The following is a 27,263-nucleotide window of genomic DNA, read 5'->3' on the forward strand; positions in this document are numbered from 1 at the left end:
CAGGGAAGTGGAACTTCAAGACAGACACCTTTTTGGCCCCATCAGGTTGCTCAGTGTCATTAAGGAGCTGAGCGACTTCCCATTTTGTTGCAGTGGGAGGAGAAGGCAGGCTGCTAAACGAATTCTACATAGCAATGCTGAGGCTCCTCTCAACACCAGTTTTGCACAGGACGGAGGTTGCCACAGAACGCCTGGGGACGTATTTGTGCTGCGGTCCAGCTGCGTGCGACACAGGTTTAACCGTTTCTTCTGTAGTTTCCTAGCAGCTGTTTCACTTTGTCTCCCAGCCGCTGTGGCATTTGGTGGAGAAATAAGGATGCTCACGTTACTAACGTTTCTTCCTAAACAGTTAAATTAAATAGTTCAACTTTCAATAATAAAATTCTTTCCTTTGAAGGGGAGGATGTGTCTATAGGAAACGTGGATGTATCTAAGCCGTGATGAGTTTTCTGGTTAAGTTCCTTTGTAGCCTTCACAACAGTGGCCCAATTAAGCATCTAATACCGTCTTTGCACAACCACAAGGATTCAGTTCCATTAAACAGAGACTTGACATACTATTGCTCACATTCTCACTCCCCAGTCAACCTCTACACAACGAAGAGGCAGTTACACAGCACCCTGGAATTCCAGCTGCTAGTTAATTCTGGGTGTTCTATCTTTGGGAGCAGCCTGTGGTTAATTCAGGTATCCAATGACACAGAAGCCTTGGTTCTGCCTTCTGTCGCATTTCTGCGACCCCGTTGCTTCAACGGTGGCAGGAAACAAAAAGTGCAACAATCTTACGGAGAGGTTCAAATGTTTCCTGCCACCACCCATGAAAACTTTTAATTGAAGAGTTCCCCGGACAACTGGAACCTCTGGAACAGAGATTTGTGCAGCTGAAGTCTTCAAGCTCACACTGAAAGCAGAGCCAGGCATGTTCTCCCTCTTTAGGATTCCCTCCCGCACCCATACCCCAGCTTTTCTGCACTGGAGACAGCTGTTTTGTAGGGGCACTGTCATGTCTGTCAGTCCTCTCGGATAAAGGGAGGGTTGGCTCATTTCACCAGTCAATATAGCAAAACCCCATGCTAAAAGATGCCAAAATTTTAATGGTGCAAGGCTGCTGTGGTCAATTTGCCCTGTACTCAGGATCTCTGATCTTATCCAGATACTGTAGCAAAGCCGCCCTCTCAAGAATCTTTCCCCAAAACTATGAATACATCTAACCAAAGGAAAAAAAAACCCCAAGAGTTGAAAATGAGGCACAGTCAGGACTCCTCCAAGACATAGTCTTGACATATTTTCAGTGCTTAAACCAGTTTGTTACATTTCAAGTCGCACCATGAAGGAGTGGGTCTAACCTGGGGTATCCAAACTTTGCAAGAGCAAGTTGCTAATGTAGCCTTCGGGATGAGCTCAGGCCAAGCACCTACTTTGCACATTTAAGCTCAAACCACTTGAATTAGAGACAGAGCACACAACATTCGCTTGCCCCTGCATCTTCCTTGATAGGAGACTAGAACTGGGTGGCTGCTGGAATTCACCAGCAGCAACTCAGCTCTATCCTTGCCTTGCAGTCCCAGGGCCAAATCCTGCTAAGAATGAACCCAGAGGCATCACTCCTATTGACTTCAATGGTGCAAGATCAAGCCCCTAGGACGACAGTGACTGCTATCTCAGCCAACCCCAGGCACTGAACCGGGGACTTCCAGAGCTAACACTGCAAGTCTCTGCAGCTTGAGATAGAGAGATTGGCTTTGTAGGAGGGGCAGCGGTAGACTCACATCCTCTATGGCTCAGGTGCAGAGGACACTCACAGGTAGGTTAGAATTGCATTTTACCTTCGGGCCAAAACTTCAGATTTCCTACTTTTAGCAGGACAGTAAATTACATGGGGCCCAGTTTTCCAAAGTGCTCAGCACTCAACGGCTTCCACTGAGCCACTTCATTTAGATGCCTACGTGGGAGCTAGTGAGCGTTGGGCTTTTTAAAAATAGCAACAAACAAAGAAAAATTGGCCCAAGAAACTTTAGACAAAATTGAGACAGTTAAAAGAGCCTGCCAGGCAATACTAGCTTAATTGGACTATGAATCCCATAACCTTTCCTTGGAAAGGATGAAAAAGCCCCATCGGCACAGCCCTGTTCAGTGCAAACGTCATTGCTTTTCACATTGAGACGTTGGTCGGCAGCAAACCGGGTGGATCCGTTTGTGTGCGGCGGGCAGGCACCTGCAGTCTCTGGGGAGTGTCACACACACCTTTTGAGAGGTTAATTCCTTTGACAAATAACCAAGCTGCAAGCACATCTTTCAAAGGGGAAAGAGAAGTATCTGCAGGGTAGGTGTGTATCACAGAAATCCATTTTACTCCCTTGAAAGAAAATACACAGTACAAATGTTGTTGCTCAATGGGGAATAGTGTTAACAGCAGAGTCAGTGCTCTAGGAGGAGACCCTTCCAGTAGATATTAGCAACGGGCTAGGACGGAATAATGCAGCCTGCCCAGGTAAGTAACATACAGTTAAAATACTTGCAGGTAAGTCGAATAGCCTGGCCAGCCTGGTACTCGAGAGAGATGGGGGGGAGGGGGGGGGGGGGAAGGGTTGGGCATTTGAGGTCCAGTCCAATGCTGGACTAAGGAATAAAATATATTTACTTAAATTTATCCTCTTAAAAAAGTCATTTTTAAATAATATTTGCCACATTATAAAATGTAAGGCTAGTTGTGCTGTAGTAACCCATTGCTTCCCGTGTTCGAGTCATTCCTTGTTCCCTTCCAACAATGCTTTCACCCCTGGGATCAGGGCGGTCCTCCCTTTGTTCAGCTGCAGACCATCTTGGCAACTTGCAACAACTCCAAGATTGCATTTCATTTGCATTAAAACAGCAGATTGCAGCTGCACTTGCTTTGGGGAGAGGCGTGGCCCAGAAACTACAGGCCCCAGCATGCACTGCTTCCTGTTGAAGCACGCAGCCTTTCATTGAGATCAAGATGGAGCATTGCACTATGGGATTTGGATTCATAGGCTGCACCTAGAAGAGGGGGGGCCTATGGCAAATATTGTAGGCCCCCCAGGAGCCACGTTTCTAAAGGAGAAATAAAATAATAATAAAAAAAACCAACACATGCTGCACAGCTAAAAACCGAGGGTTGCTTTTACCTTTTGAGCTCAGAGATTTCAAAAGGCCTTGCCTTCCTGTATGCATCTTGTGATGCTATTATACCTTCTGCATTTATATATACCAAAGCCCAAACTGGAGCGTCTCTTATGGACAAGATATAGGGTATTTAAAAAACAAAGTCCTGTTAATTTCCCATTCCCCTCCAGCACCCTCCCCCCCCGAAAGAAATGTACTGTGCATTTGGAATTGTTATTTGTTTTAAGATCCTAAAGTAAGGCATGGTTATCACAAAGATTAGAGCGGATGGAGGAGTCTGTTAAGATACCCAGAGGAAATAAGCAACTTCGTCCAAGTCAACGGGATAGTCTGTTAACAGGACTGGGGTCTTCTCAAACAGCTCCCCTTTGTAACTGCGCCATTTGCCGGCCGGGAGGTACACATCTCGCTCTTGCTTGCCCAGCTCCAGGACAGGGGCCACCATGAGAGTGTCCCCAATGAGGAACTGGGAGTCGATCTTGTGAGCGAATTCATCACTGGGAGAAATCCACCAGATGGGCCGTATGATGGGGTCTCCCGTATTGGTGACCTCTCCAGCCAACTCCAACAGGAGAGGGGCAACCAGGGACTCATGCAGCTCTGTGAACTTCTGTGCAATCTCAATCACTTCCTTGTCATAGAGCCAGGGGGGAATGGAAAACTGCATGGAGGGCATGAAGGCTGACAGCTCCAGCCAGCGGATGTACAGCTCCTGGTCTGGGATTTCAACAGCACCTTCTGTCTTGTTGGGGAAAATATTCCCACCAATCATGTCAGCTGAAATGAAAGGGTATCCCAGCATGCTAATGGTGAGCACGGTAGGGATCAGGGACTTGAGGCCAAGCTCATATCCCCAAACCGAGTCGCGGTCGATGATGCGGAAGAAGCAGGAGATGTTTTGGGACTGGTAGCCGACCCTGACTTCGGCGAGCTCGTAGAACGGAATGGCCATTTCCGTGTACCGTCTGGACCAGATGCTGGGATCCGACAAGGGCCTGAAGGTGCTGAACTGCTTTGGAAGGTAGCTTACCTCACCAGCGTCAAATTTAAAGGACGCTATGCCGTACTTCGACCGCAGTTGTTTCAGGTGGCTCTGAAACCACTCCCTGGCTGTGGGATTGGTAAAATCCAATATGGCGCCAATGCCGTTCCACCACTTCACCATCGCGGGCAGTTTCCCCGTCGGCTCCTTGATAAAGAGCTGCCGCTCTATCCCCACCCCAAAATTGGAGGAATTGTAGTTTATAAAGGGATGTGTCCACAGGGTAACTTTAAATCCCTCTTTTTTCAGTGTTTTGAACATTTCTGTCACATTAGGGAACTTTACCGGATCAAAGTCGAAGTCACCATAAGTCTGTGTGTAGGTGTCGTCGATTTCAATATGGCTGCAATTAAACTGGTACTTTTTAATCTTTTCTGCAAAACGCAACAGCTTATCCTGGTCAATATCATTTTTGTACAGAGCCCACGTAGACCAGATTGGGTACCGGAAGGCGTTTTCTGATGGAATCTTAGAAGGCTTGTTAAAGTACCTGCGCACCATGTATTTGTGAATGGAGGTCACATCCGAGCCAACGCAGACACGGTAGCTCAGCTCCGGGAAAGGCTGCTGCCCAAGGGGAGGTTTGTAGGGAGAATCCTTATATCTGGCTTGAAAGAAGAGCGACCGTTCATTGGCGTTAAACCCCAGGTGGAAGGGCACCGAGTCGTTGATCTTTATAGCCGCCGCTTTCGAGGACAGCCAGTACCTTTCCAAGATGCCTCCAAAGCTGCCCCTGAAGGAATACACGTCGCTCGTCACAAAGGGCATGGGCTCCTGGTACCCTGGGAGTCTGATTGGCCAGTGCTGGACGCTCATTTCACAGCCCCCGTACCAGTGAGCGTCTTCCCAAAACATGGTGTGCTCGACCACCGTGTCCACCACAAACTCCTCCCAGCGGACGCGGTAGCACATCACCGTGTCCTTGGGCTTGACCGTCTGAATGAAGAAATTCAGCTTCCCTCTGTCTGACCTGGTGCAGGTTAAAATTTCCCCTTCTTTCGAGCAGGACTCCAGGTCGAGGGTGCCCGACTGGAAGGCCAGTCTGAAAACCACCTCCCCGTTGTGGTTTTTGATGATGAACCCATCCTTCCTCAGGTCCATTAATTCCGTCTTTAGCCGCTCTGCCTTCCTGAGAGACGCCGTGTAGTAGCACCAAGCCACCACCGCCGAAATGAACAAGATGAGCCCGACAAGCACTGCACCAATCATTGGCTTCAGCTCCTTGGACGGCTTCGGCTTCACCGGGTTGAAGCTTTCAGGCAGGAATGTGTACATGATGCTTTTGTTTCTGAAGCACTCACTCCTAAACAACAACAAGACGGCTGATTTTACACAAAGCCAAAAACAGTTAGTTACTTTTGGCAGAGTTCTTGTCAGGCTCTCAAATAAAGGAAAGGAACAGTGGTGTATGGAGCTGTCATTTCTTCTCCAGATCCCTTCAACTCCTGAACAGTGGTGTCTGAAACAGAAGGGGGAAAAATACGTATAAGCATCCTCTAAGTCAAATATATTACAGTAGAACATAGAGACCAAGCAATAATGGGCCCGTTTACGCCAGGCGCTGTACAAATGGAGTAGCAGGCAGCCCCTGTCCTGAAGAGCTAACAACCTAAACAGACAAGGGAGACAGGGTGGCGAAGGAGTAGAACCCTCCAGGCAGAGTGAACAACGTGATGGAAGCAAATGGCATGTTAGTGCCACAGAGAGAGAGTCAGTGTGCGAGTGTGTGTATGTGTTTAGTTAGGAGGGGGATCAGCTAAGTGGAAAGCAAAGGGCATGGAGAGGGGACACTGAAGGGAAAGGGGGACAGGGCTGGGGAGAAGAGGGTAAGAGGGTAGATGTGGAGTGAAGTAGAGGTGTGAGAGCAGAAAGGATGAGCAAACAGCCAATCAGCACAGGGCAGAGGAAGTCCTGTCAAAACTTTAGAAAATGTGCTGAATGTCCCAAGGTCCCTGCGTTGGCTGCTTCTGCTCCTACTGGCTACAGCAATGGTCCCCAAACTGTGGGGGTGCAGAGGAATGTTTGGGTGTGGGGGGGTCATGGCGGGGTCTGGGCCAGCCCCCACGGGGGGCAGGGAGGGAGCGCCACCCAGCCCGGCTCTGCCCCCAGCCCTGGCCCAGCCCCGGCTGCTGGCCCAGCTGCGCCTCTGCAACTCGCTGTGGCCCTGGCTACCGGCCTGGCCTCAGCTTCCTTCCAGCTGCGGCCCCAGCTCCACTCCTGCTCCCAGCCCCACCCCCAGCGGCGGCCGGCCTAGGTCTCAACTTCAGGTTCCTGGGTTGGCTGCGACTCCAGCCCCAGTCTTGGCTCCCGGCCCTGACCCTGCTCCCAGCTGTGGTCCCAATCGTGACCACACTTCCCAGCCCTGGGGGGACATGAGGTAAAACGGTTGGGGACACTGCCAAAGGCAGATGCAGTTTTCATGTCAAACTGACTCAAAAAGAAGCATTTCTATCTGTTTAACAGTCCAAATCAATCTTTCGATTCGGGACTGTCAAAACATTTACCAAAAACATTATCAAAGATTTTTGATTCATAACTTTGCATTGAAATATCAATTTTTTTTTCATTCAATGATTCCATCCAGTTTGGGATTAAAACAAATGTTGAAACGCCAGAATTTCCTGTGAAACAGAAATTCCGATTTTCATTTAGCGGTAGACAGACTGCATGTGTGTTGAAGGGAAGATGGTAATCAGAGAAACACGGCACTAGGCCTTTCTAGTTTTAAAAGTCTGGATTAAGGCATTAGCTTGCCTAAGACTAGAGGCTAAACTGAAAAGCCTCACACACCTTTATTGGGGAGTGCTCATTAACAGCCACAGAAGAGTAACCAGGTGATGATCTCCAAGTAACCAAACTTAATTTTATCTATGTCTAAGTCAGAGGTGGGCAAACTACGGCCCGCGGGCCACATCCGGCCCGCGAGACCATCCTGCCTGGCCCCTCCCCTGCTGTCCCGTCCCCCTGCAGCAACGCCGCTGCGTGGGCAGCACAGGTGGCTCTGGCCGGGCGGTGGGGCTGCGAGCTTCTGCCACTCTGAGCGGCATGGTAAGGGGGGGGGGGGGGGAGGTTGGATAAGGGGCAGGTGGTGGCCAGGGGCAGTTAGGGGACAGGGAGCAGGGGGCGGTTGGATGGGGTGGAGGTTTGGGGGGGCGGTCAGGGGATGGGGAACGGAGGGGTTCGATAGCGTGGGAGTCCCGGGGGGCCTGTCAGGGGGCAAGGGTGTGGATAGGGGTTGGGGCAGTCAGGGGACAGGGAGCAGGGAGGGTTGAATAGGGGGTGGGGTTCCAGGAGGGGGCAGTCAGGGGATGAGGAGCAAGGGGGTTGGATGGGTTGGGGATTCTGAGGGGGGTAGTCAGGGGGCGGGAAGTGGGAGGGGGCGGATAGGGGGCAGGGGCCAGGCTGTTTGGGGAGGCACAGCCTTCCCTATCCGGCCCTCCATACAGTTTTGCAACCCTGATGTGGCCCTCAGACCAAAAAAAGTTTGCCCACCCCTGGTCTAAGTCTTCGCCACAGAGTTAACTCAAGTTATCTTCACTCAATTAACAACTGTAGAGTTAATCTAGCTCGAGTGAGAACAGCCTCACTGTGAAACACCACTCAAACTGCACAGCGTGGCTGGACTGGCAGCTGACAAATTGTGCTAACTCAAGCGTTGGCCGATTCCCTCTCACCCACCTCTTGCATTCTGTCTAATGCGGCTTAAGTTCTGTGGGGCGTGGACTGCTGCTGTCGGTTACGTATCTGTACAAGACTTAGCACTCTGGAGCCCTGCTGCTTGATTACGATTCCTAGGTACTGCCTTAGTATGAATGATTTAGAGTAAAGGGCTCTGTTTCCAGACAGGGTGGCCCCCTGGCTGGATTGGTTGCTTTTATTTGCAGCTGCTTTGTGAGTAGCATTTTTATGACACCAATTGCACAAGTCTGAGCCTTTATATTAGCTGTTTAGCCATCATTTGAACTGGGACTGTGGTCCTCTAATGTGACAAATCCTACTGACACCTTGTCACTCTAATAGCCCATCGCTCACAGCTGCTGCATGGCACGCTGTGCGAGCCAGCGTCTCATTCAAGCAAAGAGAGAGATGCCAGGTCTTCTGCAGCAAACACTGCTGCCTACTAGAAAGGTTTCGAATGGGCCTTAACGGGAGGATATGGATTTGCTGCTCTCATGGGGTGGTTATGTTGCCCGTACACAAAGAGCAAATGCAGATTCTTGGGCTGATTATTTAAGAATAAGGGGAAATAATTGCTTTTCCCCTTGTTTCAAAGTGCTTGCTCATGGAAATAATGGGAGCCCCTTTGTTACAAGCTGCATGCCTTCAACGCCTACGGAGGGACAGCAATGATTACAAGCCCTAGTGACAATACTGCAATTGAAAGCAAGAATTCTGCATGCACTACCAGGATATGTAGTGAAGCTGTACCAGGAAGCCAGGGAGGATGTGGCAAGATTCTAGGCAGAAGCTCTACACAGTGAAACAGAGGAAGGATAACTTTGTGCTAACACTGTGTCCTGCATTGTGTGCGGTGTCGTAGCCATGTTGGATATTAGAGAGTCCCAGGATATTAGAGAGACAAGGTGGGTGAGGTGATATCTTTTATTGGACCAATTTCTGGAAAGAGACAAGCTGTCGAGTTACACAGAGCTCTTCCTCAGGTCTGGGAAAGTAACTCAGTGTCACAGCCACATACATGGTCGAACAGGTAGTTTAGCAGATGCAAGGGATCATTCTAGGTGAAGTGGCCAGTTAACACCCCCGTAGTCATAGGACAAAAAGGGGCTACCGATTTCACGAGTGAGCACTTTTGTTGGAGGTTAGCTAATCCCCAACCTCGTAACTGTAACCCTTACGGGGGAGGGATAGCTCAGTGGTTTGAGCATTGGCCTGCTAAACCCAGGGTTGTGAGTTCAATCCTTGAGGGGGCCACTTAGGGATCTGGGGCAAAATCAGTACTTGGTCCTGCTAGTGAAGGCAGGGGGCTGGACTCGATGACCTTTCAAGGTCCCTTCCAGTTCTAGGAGATAGGATAGGATACAGAAATTGGTTCAATAAAAGGTATTTCCTCACCCACATTGTCTCTCCTCTGTGCTCCTTATTCTAACAAAGCTCCTTGTTCAGAGATAGAAGAAAGCAATGTTGATGTCACTAGGCCTCACCCTAGGTAACTCGGGAGGGTGGAAGGCCACAAAGTGTCAATGAAGCCTTCCTGCACTAGGCCTAGATGAACCAAACTTCTTCCATGTTTAAACTCTAATCAACCTCAAAAGCCAGGTGCAATTGGAATATGTAAGCAACCAGTTATCTGTGTGCAACCCCCTGCTCAAGCAGTAATAATGAGGCCTGCATGTTTCTGGCTGAAGGGAAAAAGGACAAGATAACGGTTTAAAGAAGTTACTAACAAGCTAGGCTTATAGCTGCCAAGAATGACTTAACTATTACCAGGGACGGGAGGGCTAGAGGGGAAAGGGGGGGGGGGGAGGCTTAACTGCAAAATGTATAAAAGAAGAAAAACTGTTCCTGTTAATGTGCTTGATCTGAGACTTGCCAGTCTCCTTGCACCGCTTTGGGATCCCAAATAAACTTTGTTTGCTTCTCCCCCTGGTGTGTTTATTGGCGCGAAGCACACCGGGCAACGAACCCGCTGTTGCTTTGCCTCGGGCACTCTGTGCCGGCAACAGCAATGCTTTGTGGGATTCCTCTGCATTATAGCTAAGGCTACGATTTAGTCATGGGTATTTTTAGTAGAAGTCACGGACAGGTCACGGTCAATAACCAAAAAGTCACGGCCCGTGACCTGTCTGTGACTTTTATTAAAAATACCCCTAACTAAATCTGACCTGCTGATGGGAGTGGGGCGGTGCTCCACCGGCTGCTGCTGCTCCTGGAGGTGGGGGGTGGCCCGGGATCCTGCCGCTGCTGCTCCTGGGGTAGGGGCAGCCCGTGGCCCCACCATCGCTCCTCTGGGCGGGGGTGGCCTGGGGCACCGCTGCTGCTCCCGGACCGCTGCTCCGGGGCAGTGCCCGGGACCAGTTGCTTGGGGCCGCTGGAGCAGCGGCGGGTGTGGCTGGCCCCAGGGCCGCCCCAGCTGCTCGGGCAGTCCTGGGGTCAGCCGCACCCGCCGCTACAGAAATCACGGCGGTGCTGGAAAGTCACGGAATCCGTGACCTCCGTGAAAGATTCGAAGCCTTAATTATAGCCTGACATACCCCATAAGGGTTACAGTTAAGAGGATGGGGATTAGCCCAGGGAACCAGCTGTAGAATCAACTTCCAGAGGAGATCAGGTGAATTCAGGGTCTGACCATCTCTAGGAAACTCTGCAAAATCTTCCTCTTTGAAACAGTTTTTCCACCACTGAATGAAACTGCAACACTGATCCCTACCCCTTCTATTCAATAAACCCTATTCAACAACAAAAACACCCTGAAACAAATCAACCTACAACAACAAACAAAACCATTACCCTAAAAAAGGGGAAGACGTGCCAGAAGCTCCATGAAATCCACTGCTGTGAAGTCTGCACTATTATCAGTTTTGATATCACACCAAATGAGGCTAGCATTTTATACTACTGTGCATAGCTTAAAGCATGAGAGGAAGCAATACTTTGAGAAGGAGATGGGGGGAGAGGTACCAGGTGGTGACCAAGCCACTACTGATTTTTACAATCAGTTTAATAGATCAGGTTTTGACTTTTTCAGGAAACATTAGAACTCCCCTCCCCCCAAATTTTCTGGTATCAACGGAAAACCAGAAACCCGAACACTTTTTGTAAACTCCCCCCCCCCCCCCGAAGCAACATAATTTTTAACCAACAAACAAGTGTTTAGTTTCCATTTTTATATCAAAATACAGAATTTCAGTTTTGCTTAAACAAATAAAACAACCAATTCTATTGGTTAATAAAGACTCATGTCTCACTTTCCATGCCGCTACCTAGGCATTGAGTTCCCTCATCAATCAAAATACCAGAAATCTTTGCTTTTGTTCAAGGCCTTGCTAAAAATCTTCTCCCTCTTTTCAACTATCATTCCCTTGCTAATCACCTCAGCCTCTGCTCACAACACCCAAGCCTTTGCTAGAACACTTGTTGGAAAACCAAAGTTTTCTGTCTTAAAACTAGAACCAACAGGACTTGTGGTGAAACGTGAATATCTAACTCCGTGATCTCTTATCTCAGACTTCACCCGCATTCCATCTCTGTCTGTTAGTGCTCTGACTTTGCAAACATGTTTTTAACTCTCTAGCATTGACTTCATAGGACTACGCGTGTGTGCAACTTCCTGCCTGCCTGCAGGATTAGGGCCTAGGACAACATTCTCTTCCGGACAGAATTCTTATCATCGCATAGAAAAAAAGTACTCCTGTAAAGCACCCTGCATGCCCTTGAGCTGACATGAACAACAGCACACACGCAGCTAACTTCTGTTGCTAAAAGCCACTCTGTAATCCTTGGCACCAACACTCCAGCAGGAAGAAATAGCAAGTTTACTCCCGGGGGAATTCTATGCCCCCCAAATTATTTTTTTTGCGCAGAATATTTTAAAATTCTGCTGCGCAACTGGGGCTTGGGCTGTCAGCCCCATGCACGGTGGGGCTCCCGCTGTCAGCCCCCCGGCTCGGGCTGCCATGTGTGGGGCTGACAGCCCAAGCCCCGCCTTGCATGGGATTAACAGTGGGAGATCACAAATTCTGCAGGGGAAAAAATAAAATTCTGTGGGGAACATAAATTCTGCACTGCAATTTTGCTGCTTCAGAGGGAGCAGAGAAATCCCTAGGTTACTCTCCTAAGGCCCAGCCTACAATGACCAGGACCCACTAGGAGTGGGGTCCTAATCAGGTGTGCAATGCTGTAGCGAACAGGATCCCATCCTGACTACCTGCAGAATAAGCAATTCAGGGGTTAAACTGCAGAGACTGAAGTGCCACCACCTGATGATGCAAAGCCGCTTTCCACTTACCATCATCCTCGAGCCCTGGAACGAGGGAACCCAGGGCTCTGTGGAATTTGGCTGCTGTACAGCTCACTTAATTAAACCTATCGCTCACGTGGGCTAATCACCCCTTAATTCCACAACAATCCCATTATTTAAAGCAACTGAAAGGCTAGAAAGCTAAAGGCCTCTGACTGAGGGGTGAAGAGATTTGTGCAGTCCAGATTTCACAGGTGTTTTTCCCTTCATTCTGTCTCCGAATAGCAGTCCTATCCCTTCCCTTTCTCTCAAGCCTCAGGTTCCCTCCAGTTCCTGAATCGTTCAATTTCCCTCTTGCTGCTTCTCAGCTCTCAGTCGCTGCTGACTCACAGCATCTCTGTGCAGTAGTGTTCTTATTGTTTTCCATGAGCTGGCAGTGCCTACGTGACTGCATTGCTAATGTTACAGGGAGATGGGATCACAGCCCATAAGGAGGGGGAAATGGGACATACACAGAATGAAAGGGCCGCGTGGGAGGGAGGATAGCATAGTGGACAGAACCAGGCTAGGCGGGTTGAACTGGCTACCTGGGTGACCTTGGACAAGTCATTTAAGCTCCCCTGTGCCTCAGTTTCCCTTCTGAAAACAGAGCTAAAATTTTCCTACCTCACATAATCCATTAATAATTATGTGGGGCTTAGATAACTGCAGGGAGGCGTGCCATGGAAAGAGATAAAAATCTATTGTGACACTGTCTCCTGCAGCCTTTGCGGTTTTAAAATCTTTTGAGCATCTCCGAACTCTATAAACACAAATTCAGCCTCAGACCGGCCACTACCTGGTCTCTAGTGCCCAAGGGTTTAACTTGAGCTCAGTGTAGGACAGGCTATAAACCCTCTGCTTGGGAGGGCTGGGATCAGCCCAGGAGCATAGAACTAGTTAGAACTCCAGGCTCAGTAGTTCTTCATTCACTCTTTCATTTCTTGTTGGAAATGCTATTTCCTTAAGGGCTGTCCTTGCAGACTGCAGCTGTGTTCTGTTTTCTCAGATAAGTCATCTGACCATTTTGCAGTCTCTACCTCCCTTGAAGATGGATACGTTTGTGTTCATGCCATTTTAGAGATGGGGAAACTGAGGCACGGGAAGGGGAAATGACTTGTCCAAAGTCACACAGCAGGTCAGTGGCAGAGTGGGAAATAAAACTCGGGGTCTGGGCTCACAAGCACTTCCTCTAGCCATTAGGCAACACTTCTCCCCTCAAACACATGAGGACCAAATTGATGAAGTGCAATTCTCTTCAGGCTGGCTGTGAAGGAGTTTATAATGAAAGCCAGAACTGATGATGATGACGACTGAAGGAATTCCTCATTGCCTATCTATATGGGACGCCCACAGACCAGAGCACGGTGAGCTGTGAAAATCCACGTAGATGCACTCAATCCAAGTTATCACAAGCACGACATTACTGGGATGAAATTTTGTCCCTCCTGAAGTTAAGGGCAAAGGTCCTGCTGATTTCAATGGGGCCAGGATTTTATCCCTAGAACTTGGGGCCTACTTGTTCAACTGAGCTGGGGCTCACCTTGGAAGCAAAACCATCGGGTCAGGCTGGAACCTCTTGACTCAGAATAGGAGAGCTCTGAGCATCTACATTGGAGGCAGAACTCCCTGTAGGCGTTGGAGCTAAGGAAAAGCAGGTGGGATGCTATGCAGTAGACTCACAAGGGCAAAACCCTGCTGAATTTCAAAAGCCTGCTGTAAACATCAAAGATGTTAGAGCTGTTGTATTCATTTAGATAGAATAAGTGGTAACATAACCCAGTCACTGTGCAACATTAGACAGTGTCAAACAAGGTTTGGTACACAGAGATCTCTGCCTGCTTAGCACCATGGCAAACACACCAGGAAACATCCTTTTAACCTTGTATTAAAAATAAAGAAAAGAAGGACAAACAACGAAAGCCTTTGAAATGTAAGGCATTAAATGAGGCTTTCATTTTAACAACTTCTCTTCCTGTTAGTTGGGGGGAGTTTTTTAGAAGGGAGCAAAAAAACCCGAAAAACCACCACCTTGTTTGACAGACTCTCAGATGTATCAGAGATTGCCATAACTTGTCCTTGTTGGGGAAAAATAAGTTAGTTGAGATGGGCTGATGTTGCTGTTACAGTTTGATCCCATTTCAGCCCAGGTGGTGTTTAGGATTCAGATGAAGCCAGTAGAGGTGGCGATGATGTCTGGGTCCCTCGCTCTGGCTCGGTCTGGTCAGGGAATCTCTCAGGATTAGGACAAAGAAGGTCCGGGGAGATGGTGGGGGTGGCAGCCATGATGCTGAAACTTGCTAATTTTTCTCCTCTAAAGTCTCTTTCTTTAAAGGACCCACAAAAAGAGTGATGGGTGGAATAGCCCATCCCCTCATGATTTTGTCCACCTGTTAGGCCTAGTTTCCAACACACCAATTTTGGTTACGTTCTGGTTCCACTTTTCTTGTTTACCAGGCATGATATTAACACAGTCCTTGAGGTATCAGGAGGGCTTTTGGTTTGGACTCAGTCTGTCAACCTGTTTGCACCTTTTCCCTTCGCCCCGCCCCTTCTCTGCCCCCTCCTCCGAGGCTCCCCGCCCGCTGCTCGCTCCTCTCCACTTCCTTCCTGGAACGGGGGGGCTGCCATGATGGGGTAGGCAGAGAGGAGTGAGTGGCGGGGCCTTGGGGGTGGGGGAGGCTGAGCAGGGGTGGGGCAGGACAGAGGGCAGGTAGGCGGGGGAGGCCTCAGGGGAAGAGGCGGAGCGGGGCCGGGAAGAGATGGAGCGACGCCGGGGCCTCAGGGGAAGGGGCGGAACAAAGTGCGGGCAACGCCATGGTCCAGGCATTGGTGGCCCCCCACTCCACTTCTATGGAGCTTCACTTCCGGTGCTCCAAAGGCAGCAGTGGGCCGGGATGCCTCTGGAGGGGTGACTGGCGCCGCATCTGCCCCCCTTCCCCCCTGCATGGCCGGCCTTTTTCGGGGAGGCTTAGCCTTCCCTGGCCTCTCAAACACGCCGCCCACGAAGGGCAGGTTAGTAGAGAATCAGGGCATGGGAGAAGTTGTTGAGAGAAACAGTAATAGAAATACAGTTCTGTAGGCTAGCATGCAGCGAGTACTGCACACAAATTCTTTACCTCTCCAGAAATCCTTCCAAACACCATTTATTCAGTAGAGCTGGTGGAGAGGGGAAAGTATATTTCATAAGTAAGGTCCAAAAAATAAGTGCATCTTTTCTGAAGTTTTCAATTGAAAAACATTATTTCCGGGTCAGGGAAGCAAAGAACATTCTCTGACTTTACATTCCCCCACCCCCGCGGGGGTGAAGTGAGATGGGGAATGTTGGATTTTTCTGACCAAAACTAAACAAACTCACCCCTTTGGATTTTCTTCAAAAAATGTTTTAACAAAAACTGAAATCTTGTGAAAACTTCCAATTTTGTTAATTACAAAACTTAAAAAAAAAAAAAAAATTATAATAAAAAAACCAACCCCTCCCCCCCCCCTACCCAAACTCCTCTTTGTTGGAAAACATTTTGATTAACTCTAATGGTCACAGAAAGATCTTCTCAGGTGAGATTTGCAAAGAGGTAGAGGGACACAGGGAGGGAGAGAAATATATAGGCAGATGCTTGACCATGAGGCACGTAAACAGTTGGCTGCTCTGTTTCAATGGGGCCTCTTTTTCCTGGTGCGCTTGTCTCGTGCCATTCTTGTGCTGCCTTCTAAGGTTCTCTTGTCCTCTCTGCTCCCTCTCCTGTTCTTGCTTTGCGCTTTCTAGTCCTACCCCTCCTAGCTGAGCCAAGCAAGCTGGCGGCCAAGCGAAAGCCGCTCGGATCTTGGCATATCCATGCCTCAAAATGAGATTATAATAACCCGCACTTGGCTGCTGTTGAATAGAACATAACTGGCTGGAGCAGAGCCATGAGCAGCATAGATGGGCTTTTGCCGATTGGGAAAAGCCTTTGGTAGGGTCACTAGCACTCATCAGCAAAAACAACCATTCTCCCGCCCTGGGCTGTGTGTGTGTGTGTGTGTGTGTGTGTGTGTGTGTGAGAGAGACTTTTTATCCAAATCTAATGACTTTAAAGTGTCTCATAAGCCTCCCACAAATTATGACTAAGGCTGCGTCTCTCTCACGGAAGTCACGGATTGAGTGACTTCTGTAGCCCCTGGGCTAGCAGCAGTTTGGGTTTGAAAGGGCGCTCAGGGCTGGGGCAGGGTGTTGGGGTGCAGGAGTGGTGCTTACATTGGTGGGGGGCTCCCACCAGCATGTCCTTGCAGCTCCTAGGCGGAGGGGCCAAGGGGCTTGCCCACGTCTGCAGGCGCCGCCCCCGAAGCTCCTATTGGCTGCGGTTCCCTTGGTTCCCAGCCAATGGGAGCTGCGGAGCCGGCATTTGTAGCAGGAGCAACGTGTGGATCCCCCCAGTCGCCCCTCCCCCTAGCGAGACTTGCCGGTTGGAGCTAGGTAGGGAGCCTGTCAGCCCCCTCTCCCCCTCCAGCACCAGCAGGGGTCCTGAGCCGCGCGCCTCTGTCCAGCCTCCCTCCCCCAGCACCAGCAGGGGCCCTGGGGCTTGCGCCGCTGACTGCCCCCACCCTGCCCCAGCACCAGCACTGGTCCCAGGCCACGTGGCACTGCTGCCTGGCTCCCCTGGGCCACACCCCCAGCACCCGTGGTGTCCCCGGACTACCCCCCGCAGAGCACCTGCGGCCCCCTGGCCCAAGTTTTAGTTAGGGATATATAGTAAAAGTCATGGATAGGTCATGGGCCGTGAATTTTTGTTTACTGCCCGTGACCTGTCCACAGGAATGAAAGTAGTAAACTCTTACCGGTATGGGCACAGGTGCCAACAAAACCTCACGCCCCTCCCACCCCGGCCCCACCCTGACTCCCCCCCTGCCACTACTGGATCCCTCCCAAAATCCCCACCCTGGCCCCGCCTCTTCCCCAAGTGTGCTGCGTTCCTCCTCCTCCCCCCTCCCTCCCAGGCTTGCCGCGCAAAACAGCCGTTTCGCGGCGCAAGTGCTGGGAGGGAGGGGGGAGAATCAGGACGCGGCGGCCCGCTCAGGGGAGGAGGCGGAGCGGAGGCAGAGGTGAGCTGGGGAGCTGCCAGTGGGTGCTCCAGCCCCGGAGCACCCATGGAGTCAGCACCTATGGATATGGGAGCCAGCTCTGGCCCCCAGAAAGGGCGGGGCCTCAGATGGAAGGGGCAGGCCCTTGGGTGGAAGGGGCGGAGCTGGGGGTCAGCCTCCTCCAGCCAGCCGTGCTGCCTGGCCCCTGCTGCCTGGGGCTCTGGCGGTGATTTAAAAAGGCCTGGGGCTCTGCGGTGGCAGCACTTTAATGTGGGCGGCATACAGGCCGGTACCGGCTCACTTTCACCCCTGCCTGTCCATGACTTTTATTAAAAATACCCGAGACTAAAATGTAGCCTTAACTACGACCTGTCTTCACTGCAGAGTTAACTCTAGTTCCATCTGTCACAATTCAGGGTAACTGCACCTGTATTCTCCCTTCAGGGTCCAGCCAGGACACCCACTCTCAGGCTTCTGGCTCCCCAGCTCTCACCTCTCTTACGTGGAGACCTGCATATATCAATCATGGTATTTCTAGGCTGCACAGTTCCTTGTCTGCACTGTGAATTCCCCAGCACAATCAGCTTGCCTAAGCAGGCCTGCTGTACTTTTCTCCTCGTAAGAGAACAGTGTGATTGCCAGAGTTATAAGTTACCACACAGCTCTTTCTAAGCAAGTACATTTATTCTTAAAGTGAAAACGTTACTGAGAAAACTCATTAAAAATGATAATAGAAGCTTCACGCATTATAATGAGCATACCAAAGATCACTCCAACAAGGCCTGTGGCCGGTGAACTGTTCTTAAAACAGTTCTTAATACACAGGTTTCCCCTTAAGCCTGGGCCAGTCTCCTCAAATGACCTTCATCTTTTTGGCATTCCAGTTGCTTCCAGCATAGGTGGGGGAGGAGAAAGGCAAAGACATGCTGCAACTGTTCCTTCTTTTATACCCTCAATCCATGTTTCTAAGAGACACTTGCCCAGACACGTCCCTGTGAACTTTGAGTTACAGTGATCAAGTAAACGCTCGTTGCGTGGACTCGGGCAGCTGTCATTGAATTGTAAATCCCTTGATTATAATCCCCCTGCTGATGAATAGTCATGGAGCACCCTCCTGGGTCGGGTCTTTTGTATGTAACCAGCAAACTTACAGCATATTTCAGGAACAATCATACAGCAAAATCTCAACTTCATACGCACTAATGATATACATATTTGGACAGAACAATGGGTTTCAGCAGATCATGACCCTTCATATGATATCTCACATGACATGCTTTGTATGAAATATCCCAATATGGAAATGATGAATGTGGGGGTTACAGGGTGCCATTCTGAGGTACAGAGTGTCACAGTGGGTAATTTGCATTCTCCTTTTCCTAAGTATTTCCTAGGACAGCCACTCAACTGAAAGTTCAGTCTTGTCTGGCTTGTTATTTTAAGAGTCCTTTGAAGCTCATTACACTTCCCAGGGTTTACCTTAGTCCTGTCTTCCCCTTAAATAAATTACATACAATCGCCCGGTAACATATAAACATTTGCATTTTTAAATACAATGAACTCCTAAGATACTTAAACTGAATTCAGTGAGGTTTATCCAGGATATTGCCATATCTGCACACCATCCACACACACAAACCCTTAACCCAAGTGTGGTGCTGCTTTTAACTCCAGTTGGCTGGCCAGTCACTGTGGGAGAAGGTGGTAACAATAAGAAAACGTTACACTCAAGACAGATGCAAGAGGTAATTCTCTTTGCAGGCCTTAGGCATGGATTTAAAGATTCCAAGGCCAGAAGGGACCATCGTGATTATCTAATCTGACTTCCTGTATCACACAGGCCAGAGAACTGCCCCAAAATAATCCCTAGAGCAGATCTTTTAGAAAAAACATCCAGCGTTGATTTAAAAATAGTCAGTGACAGAGAATCCACCACAACCCTTGGTTGATCCATGTGGGTTCACGCTATTAACCCAGCTCTCATGTTAACAGATCCCTGGGATACTCGCAACAAATGTCGTCAATAGAGCATGAATGTAACTACCAAAGCCCGAGAGCTCATGTGCTTTACACAGTGTGTCTTGTGACCAGGAAGTTTTTTGGGGAAGAGGTGGGATGAGTTTAAACTCAGTCTTGCCTGGTTTTCAAAATAGTACAGGTCTGGGCAACTTACTTTATATTTCAGTTCACTTCTAACCTACTAGAGAGGACAATAGTGGTAGCCGGGGTGAAGACATTTGTCATAAGCATTTACACAGCATTTTCCAAATTACCTTCACACTAAATTTGCTGTCGCCAGATGTGGGCACCTGCAAAACAAACTTAAAGCACACATGGAGTAGCACTCCGAAGGGAAAGTGCCTAATGCAATGCAGGGAGATTTGGCCACACAAACCCGACGGCAGCAGTGTTTGTTAGGCCAAAAACTTACACTACCTCTGGAGGAGGAGTTTGAAATCTACATAGATGGCACTATGAAAGTGGCCAAGCATATGGAGCACTGCCTTACTATCAACGTCACTGGGAGCAGAGTAAGACCAACGCTGAGGGCTTTTGCGGAGCCCACCCTATACAACAATCCTCTGTTTTGGAGAACACGTGTTTTAACACTGCAAGAGTCTCTCTGCATCCTCAAAAAGAAGAACAGGAGTACTTGTGGCACCTTAGAGACTAACAAATTTATTAGAGCATAAGCTTTCGTGGACTACAGCCCACTTCTTCGGATGCATATAGAATGGAACATATATTGAGGAGATATATATACACACATACAGAGAGCATAAACAGGTGGGAGTTGTCTTACCAACTCTGAGAGGCCAATTAATTAAGAGAAAAAAAACTTTTGAAGTGATAATCAAGCAAGCCCAGTACAGACAGTTTGATAAGAAGTGTGAGAATACTTACAAGGGGAGATAGAGTCAATGTTTGTAATGGCTCAGCCATTCCCAGTCCTTATTCAAACCGGAGTTGATTGTGTCTAGTTTGCATATTGTAACCTTTTGTCTAGTTCCTTGAACGGAGATGCTCATATCCTGATTTTCTAAGAGTGCCGAGTGCCCAGTAGCTCCCACCCATTAGGAAGCCTGGAGTTAGCCTCCTATTTTTGAGAATTCTGGCCTTTGCATCCAAGCAGCGGGTGCTTCTGACGTTATTTTGGAATGCCACAAACAGCAACACAACTGTCATTTTCCCCCTACCCGTGACCTACTAAAGAGTCTTGAACACTGTGGGGTGCCCTCTCTCTCTGGGAAGATTTAAAAAGAACATAATCTTCCCAGAAGTAGCCTTGTTTCCTTATTCTCGAAAGAGCCATTTAGACCAAGTATAGCATTGCTCTGTGTATGGAAGAAAACAAGAACAGACTTTTGCAAACAAGTCAGATCCTGTCTACTGGGACGCAGTTTATGTGCCATCACAGTTTGCTTTGATACGGCCACAGAGTTTAGTTTAGCCTCCAACGATAGCATAACACCCGTTTATTTTTGACTGGATCAAAACAAAACAAACACAGAAGAAAAACTACACAAAGCCTTCCTGACTGATGTATTTCTGTCACAGATCAAAGTCGTGCTTTATATTTGTCTGATCTTAGCCTTAGCCAACACTTTGTATCTACTGGTCACCCAGGGCCGGCTCCAGGCATCAGCCTTCCAAGCAGGTGCTTGGGGCTGCAATCTGCAAGGGGCAGCAGTCCGTGTGTTTTTGCCACACCAAACAGCGCGCCGAATTGCCGCCGTGGACAGGGGGGGCAGTCTGTGTGCCGTCAGCGGAAACGCACGTGCCACCCTAATGGCACACGGACTGCCCCCGCTGTCCACGGTGGCAATTCAGCGCGCTGCTTGGGGTGGCAAAAACAGTAGAGCCGGCCCTGTGGTCACAGGTAAGTCCTGGACTAGATTTCTTCTGCCTGAAGTGGGATCGACCTAGAGCTCGTTGGAAATTTTTAATCAGAATAGTTTTCTTTGGAAAATGCCAACGTATTTTGCAAAATTGTATTTGATCAAATTTAATGTGAAATTTTTCAAAGTGCCATCTGAATTTTCCATTTTCAGACAAAGATTTGAGTTTTGTTTCAAAATGTACTTACACACTTTTTTAAAGAAGGGATGAAATCAAAATGAAACATTTTGAATTTATTCAAACAAAAATGTTGTGCTCAAACTGAAATCAAGTTTTGCTAATTTTGTTTTGTGAAAAGTTTTGGCTTTTCATCCGTACTTGGGACAAAAAAATAATTCAGAAATCTCAAGATTTTTTCACAGGACAGAAAAATTGATACTTCTTTGATTAATAGGAACCAGAATAACCACAGAAGCAGTACTAGTTTCACAGTAGTTTTATAATTAGGTCATTTTAAAGAGAAATTTCAAACATGCAATTTGTCTTTATCAGCAAGGTAGAATAAATCAGGTCGAAACTGCTCAGGAGACAGAGATCTCTTCTGTACAGAAAGAACTTTTTTTTTTTTTTTTACACAACCCACCAGTGAGGCAAGCAAGAATTCCATCCCAGGACTATGTAGCAATAGTTTCACTCAAGCTACACAAAGCTTCAACAACAAGTGAACTCCACAGAGTTTACTGCCAGCTCTCAAAAGTCCAGAAGTTTGAAACAGTAAAAGCTCATGCCATTTAAGTCAGGTTAAATGATCCCAATGCAGAGGACCAGCCCAGAAAAGTCTGCACCACTTAAGCGCTCAAAACGTAAGCCCTGTGAATTTCACCTTAAGTGATGAGATAATCTGCTGCATTCGATGCATGAGAAATGTCGCCTGGGAGCTGAAGCACAGATTTGCAAGAGCCAAAAGGACCCTAAGTCGGTAAGCTATTATTCCGATCTTCTCGATTGCACACGTCCTCACCTCTGCTAGGGTCACAACGGTTATCAGGGACGACGGGAGGACCTCAGCCTCAAAGCTAAGAGCCACAGCCACTTGAGGTAAACTCGAGCTCGTTAACTGTGAATAACTATCAAACTGGGGCCAGCCACTAGAGGGAGACGTAATCGTTTGGACCAAGCCAGTGAATCACACTTGGACCTTTTGATTTCCCACAAGCACCGTCTAGTACAACTTCACAGACTGATCAGCACATAGCCTCACCAAGTTACCTGCAACAATCCTGATTATATTTGCACCAGGTTAGGCCCTGGTTTATCAGCTGACCAAGACTCCCTATCCAGCAGGAACGTTGTGGGGGAGAAGGGTCCAGTACCGGAGGTCCAGTACCCTCCAGAATCTCTCTCTTTCGTGCAATGGTATCTCCCTCCCAGGGTCTACAGCTGCCAAATTCACGAAGCCAGACAAATTAGCTCATTGGTGGCTTGGTGCCTTAGAAGAGAGCTTTTCAGCTGCTGGAGTAGAGGAAGAAGTCATGGCTCCTTTTGCCAATAGAGCACCTGTTGGCATCTCCCAGGAAGCAGGTGCAGGAGGCAGGCACTCCCTCCCCACAGTCAGTGCGGTTGCACCTATGTGCAGCCGCAGGGGAGTCAGCAATTTTCTGGTGAGAGTGGTTCTGATGTGGTTATGCTGGTTTGCGGGCGACAGCCAAGTAGCGGCTGCTTCGTGCATTCTACAGAAACGCCTCCTTTCCAGATGGCGCTTTCATGCCAGAGCCCACAGCCCCATACAGATTGCCCCAGCCTTTCTGGCATAGCCTCACCTCGCCTCCTGCATGCACGCTGGACTCCCTTGCACAGCAGTACCAGGATCCAGGCTTCGCTAGCCGCCTCCACCTGCTATTTTGGCCACAAGGGTCCTGGCAACATCTCACTCTCCCCATGAAACTGTAGCATGAGCCACGCAGCTTGGTACCCACCCTTTAAAAACCTCCCTGTAAGTTGCTGGGCCTAGTGGTGACCCTGTCTCCACATTTCTAGGTCTGCATATTTTAAACCAGTTTAAAAATAAGCCCGGCTAAGATTCCACTTCACAGGGCTGGGCAGCGTCTCATCTTTCTGATCACCGATTAAGCGGGTGTGCTCAACTGCTATGTACTGGCAGAATCCCAAGCAAGACTATAGCGGATACCAGTACCAGCAGAGAACACGTATTGGGAAGAGAGGAGAGACCGGTTCCTTTGCATCGGCCTATTGTGACATTAGCTTATTTTCAGGGTACTGCACCTTTAAGTTTCTTCAGACAGACAGCTTCTTGGAGACAAGCTGCCATTTTGCAAGGCAAAGCTGACACAGCATGTTCCGGAAGGTCACACGGCTCATGCACTCCCATGAAGACTTGATTTATTCTCTTCTCCTTTCCCGTACATAATGAGAATCTAAATGATAGCATGCGTTGCCAGCTCTTGCGGTATTGGGTGTTTTTGGTAAAGCCCCAGCTCCCGCAGTCATGTGGTTATGTGAGAATCTCAGGTTTCATTAAAAAAAAAAAAGAAAAAACACAACAACAAACAAATCTAGCTCTCATGGGTTTGAAGAAAAACATGCGGGGGGGAGAGGGAAGCCCCCAAAGGCTCAAAAATCAGAAGGCAACTCAAGAGAAGTGTTTTTAAAAAATTTTACGATTTTGGGAGCCCAACTCCTGATTTTTTTTGAGCTCTAGAAGTTGGCAATAAGGAGCTCGTGGCAGCTTTGGGTGTATGGGAAATAAGCACTTGCCATGGTGTCGGCCAGTTACTAAACAGGGACCACGTACTCAGTGCTAAATAAAGACACGGAAGCCAGCAGCCATGTCCTATAGAGGCCCATCCAAACGCCCTGTCCTTCCATGTCTCTGCTGGCACGCGAATAGATCTGCACAGACTACATATTGAAACTCGGCAGAGTTCTCTCCATACAACCACCAAAAAGTCCACCCATATCATAGGAATGAATGTGAACTTTATAGTCTAATCATGCACAGGCTATTATATGAGTTGATCAAGTTTGCAATGTCCTTTTACATTACAGTCATGCCCAGACACTTGATCAGTTATGTAAGGAGTCAACTCTACAAGGGCAGAACTTGAAGGGAAATTGTCAGGTGTAAATGTATATATAATATATGACTTCCTTATTTGAGTTCCTAACAGCACTCAGAGTTATTAAAACTGAGTTTCAAAGACAGATTATGCTTTTCTCCAATAAATGCCATGGGCCGTGTTGTTGCCAACTCCCAGCATTTTATCAGGAGTCTCATTGTTTTTCTTACGCCCCTACCTCCTGCAGAGATGCTATTTGAGAATTTCAAATTTCACTGACCTAGTTAGTTCTAGCCCTCCTGATTGCGGAGCAAAACTTGAAAACCGGACTCCAAGAGGCTCAAACCAGAAAGAAAAACAGCCCAAATTATGATGACATTTAAGTGTAATAAGATTGAAGCAAATCTCATAATTTTTGAATGCTTGGGGTTGGCAGTACTGCCATTGACCAAGAATGAGCGAAGTACAAAAATTGGGTGTAAATGGTCAGATTTACCTATTTTTAGGCCAGTTGCTAGTGAGTTTCCCTTAGCAGAGAATGCAGGGAAATGTTATTTTCCCCCCTGCCCCCACATATACCCCCCCCTTTTTTTTTTTTGAGACTCTCAACAGAAGCATTTCTATTGATGATCAGGTTTTATAAGGCCCCGACTGTGTCCCTTTAAGCCAGGGGTTCGGGACCCCTCAGGGGGTCGCAAGGTTACTACATGGGGGGGTCGCAAGCTGTCAGCCTCCACCCCAACCCTGCTTTGCCTCCAGCATTTATAATGGTGTTAAATATATAAAAAGTGTTTTTAATTTATAAGGGGAGGTCGTACTCAGAGACTTGCTACGTGAAAGGGGTCACCAGTAAAAAAGTTTGCGAGCCACTGCTTTAAGCCTCTGCCAAAGGGCAAAAAAACCATTACCATACGATTGCAATCTCCTCTCATTGCCTCCTAATGGCCTCTTTCGTTATTGCCAATTTGCCATCAAATCGGGCACCACGTGTTCTCGAGAACGATCGTCCTAGATAAACCTTTGTCGCTCATGCCAGGGTTACACTGGAAGCTTGCCAGCATAGTAATGGCTGACAGAAATGTTGCCAAAAAGTCACACCCCTATTCCAGCAACAGTCCTAGTGTTGCGGCAGTTATACTGGCCAAAAAGATAGGTTATCCTGGTTCCCGGAGTGAAATAAGCGATACCAGCAAAAGCACACGTTTGCCAGTAGAAGCGGTGTCTCCACTGGGAAGGTTTGCTGGTGTCAGTATATCGGTCTTCAGATTTTTATTGTTGCCGTGCACTGTATACCGGGGTAGCTATATTGGCAAGACTTTGCTAGGTGAGTCATGGCTTTAGGGGCAAGTTACGGCCAGGCCGGTACTAGGTGGAGCAGGCAGCCCTTCCCTCTCCCCTTCTCCAGGGGCATCACACAGGCAGAAGCTACACCTGAGCGGCAGGATATGGTCCAGCCAACGCTTCTGGAGGGGCGCGCCTTGCCAGGGATGTACCTACGGTCCCACCACTGCATAACAGTATGGGAGCCGTACTGGGCAGGAGCTGGGGAAGCAGGATGAGGGCATGGTTTTTCTGGGGATGAAGCGGCTTCCCAGCATGCTCACTATTGCCTTCCCTAGGCATAACCCCTCCTTGCATAGCATCTCCTGGCTTGCCCCAGCCCGGTTCTGCTTTGGAGACGGCAGAGTTTTGCCCTTCAGCTCTTCCGACCTGGTTCCTCAACTTCCGACGTTCCCAGACCCGCAGGCCTGGTGTTGCCAGTTCTAATAGGAGCCTGGCACAAAGGTTAGGGAAAGACCCCAAACTTCCAGGCCAGCCTTTCTCCAGGAGGCACAGCTGTCGCCCAGGACTAGGGGATGGCCCGTTCTTGCCCTGGCAGCTCTGGGCGTTGGTGTAGAAGGAAGCAGCATCACCGGCATTCTAACTGGTCACGGGACCACAGCTAGCTGCAGGCTCGGACACTGAGAACCTGTCTGAGCTGCACTTCAGACGTGCTTGGGCTAAGGAGCTCGGTTACTTACCGTGAAACAATGCGGCTAAAGTCCTGTCCAGGAAACGCCAGCGCCTGTTTTTTAGTTCAAACGTCTTCAGCAACAGCCATGTCCGCTCGAGCTGTCAGATGCCACATCGCCAGCTAGCCTGGGAGCAAGTCACATGAGGGATTGGATGGGACACCACCAAAGCAACACAGAGGCACTGCAAAGAATGGCGCTGGTGACTCAATTGGGAGCATCTTTTCCTCAAGGCAAGTCCTGCCCCCAGTGCTCCAGTCTGGCATTTGGGGTGCTGTGTTTCAGAGATCCTGACCCCATAGGCTCCTTAAAGATCCCATAACCTTTGCCACAAGATAAGATGGAATGCCTCTTGAGTGCTGGTCAAATTCCAGCTTGGGTAATGACAGTCTGGCTCCCTAAATCCTCTCTGCAGTTTTCATTGGCTGTAGGATCATCCTTCACTTTCCTGTTGTCAGCTCCTTTTTTATTGTTGTTGTGCACCATTATGAAGGTGCCGCACTTCACCTCAGAGGTGGCTGCATTTTGATGGTAGATGAAGTTAGCCCTGTGTAAAACAGCAGTGACTTAGGGCTAAATGGGGCCCACAGCCACCAAAACCTTCTCTCCCATCCCACTCTCCAACAGTTTCTTTTCCCCAGCACTCCAGCTGGTCTTTGCTCTTGCCCATCCCCATTGAATTCCCAGCTACAGTACGGGAACAAATCTACAATTGAATTCTTGATCTTCTGAGGGAGGCAGCCCTACCTAACCCACTCACCCACAAAGCTCAGCAGTGCTCCCATCTCATCTCCCCAGCCAGCCCACTTTTGACCATGGAGCCGAGATTCCCAAGGGTCTTGCTCCAAGTTCTCTCCCAGTGGTGTCTCATTTGCACTGAAGTGCTTTGCTCTCCATTAGGCGTCACCGCCAGACGAGATTTCTCAGAAGGTTCTCAGCTCCCAGAGCTGGTACCTGAACGTAAGGAGAGCGGAACTCCCATTTCAGCACCTAATAAGTCGCCTGGTTTTCCAGAGAGTTCTGAAACCCAAGCCCCCATGAATATTGCGGGGAGGGGGGGAAGCGGGGTGATGCTGCATCTGGTTCAGGGTTCCTAAGCAGAGTCTTCCACATTTAATTCTACTGTCTTGCTCTCTG

The 27,263-nt window shown here is 48.8% G+C and overlaps 1 protein-coding gene across 1 annotated transcript; it reads right to left on the reverse strand.

Annotated features, from left to right (window-relative positions):
- Window positions 1–2,477: 2,477 nt before the first annotated feature.
- Window positions 2,478–5,640, reverse strand: LOC128839397 (myogenesis-regulating glycosidase-like). Its single transcript, XM_054032372.1, has one exon. The coding sequence runs from the start codon at window positions 5,458–5,460 to the stop codon at window positions 3,424–3,426; it is 2,037 nt and encodes a 678-aa protein (XP_053888347.1). The 5' UTR covers window positions 5,461–5,640; the 3' UTR covers window positions 2,478–3,423.
- Between the last annotated feature and the right edge of the window lie 21,623 nt (window positions 5,641–27,263).

Source organism: Malaclemys terrapin, chromosome 6 (genome assembly GCF_027887155.1).
Source record: "Malaclemys terrapin pileata isolate rMalTer1 chromosome 6, rMalTer1.hap1, whole genome shotgun sequence".
Lineage (NCBI taxonomy): Eukaryota > Metazoa > Chordata > Testudines > Emydidae > Malaclemys > Malaclemys terrapin.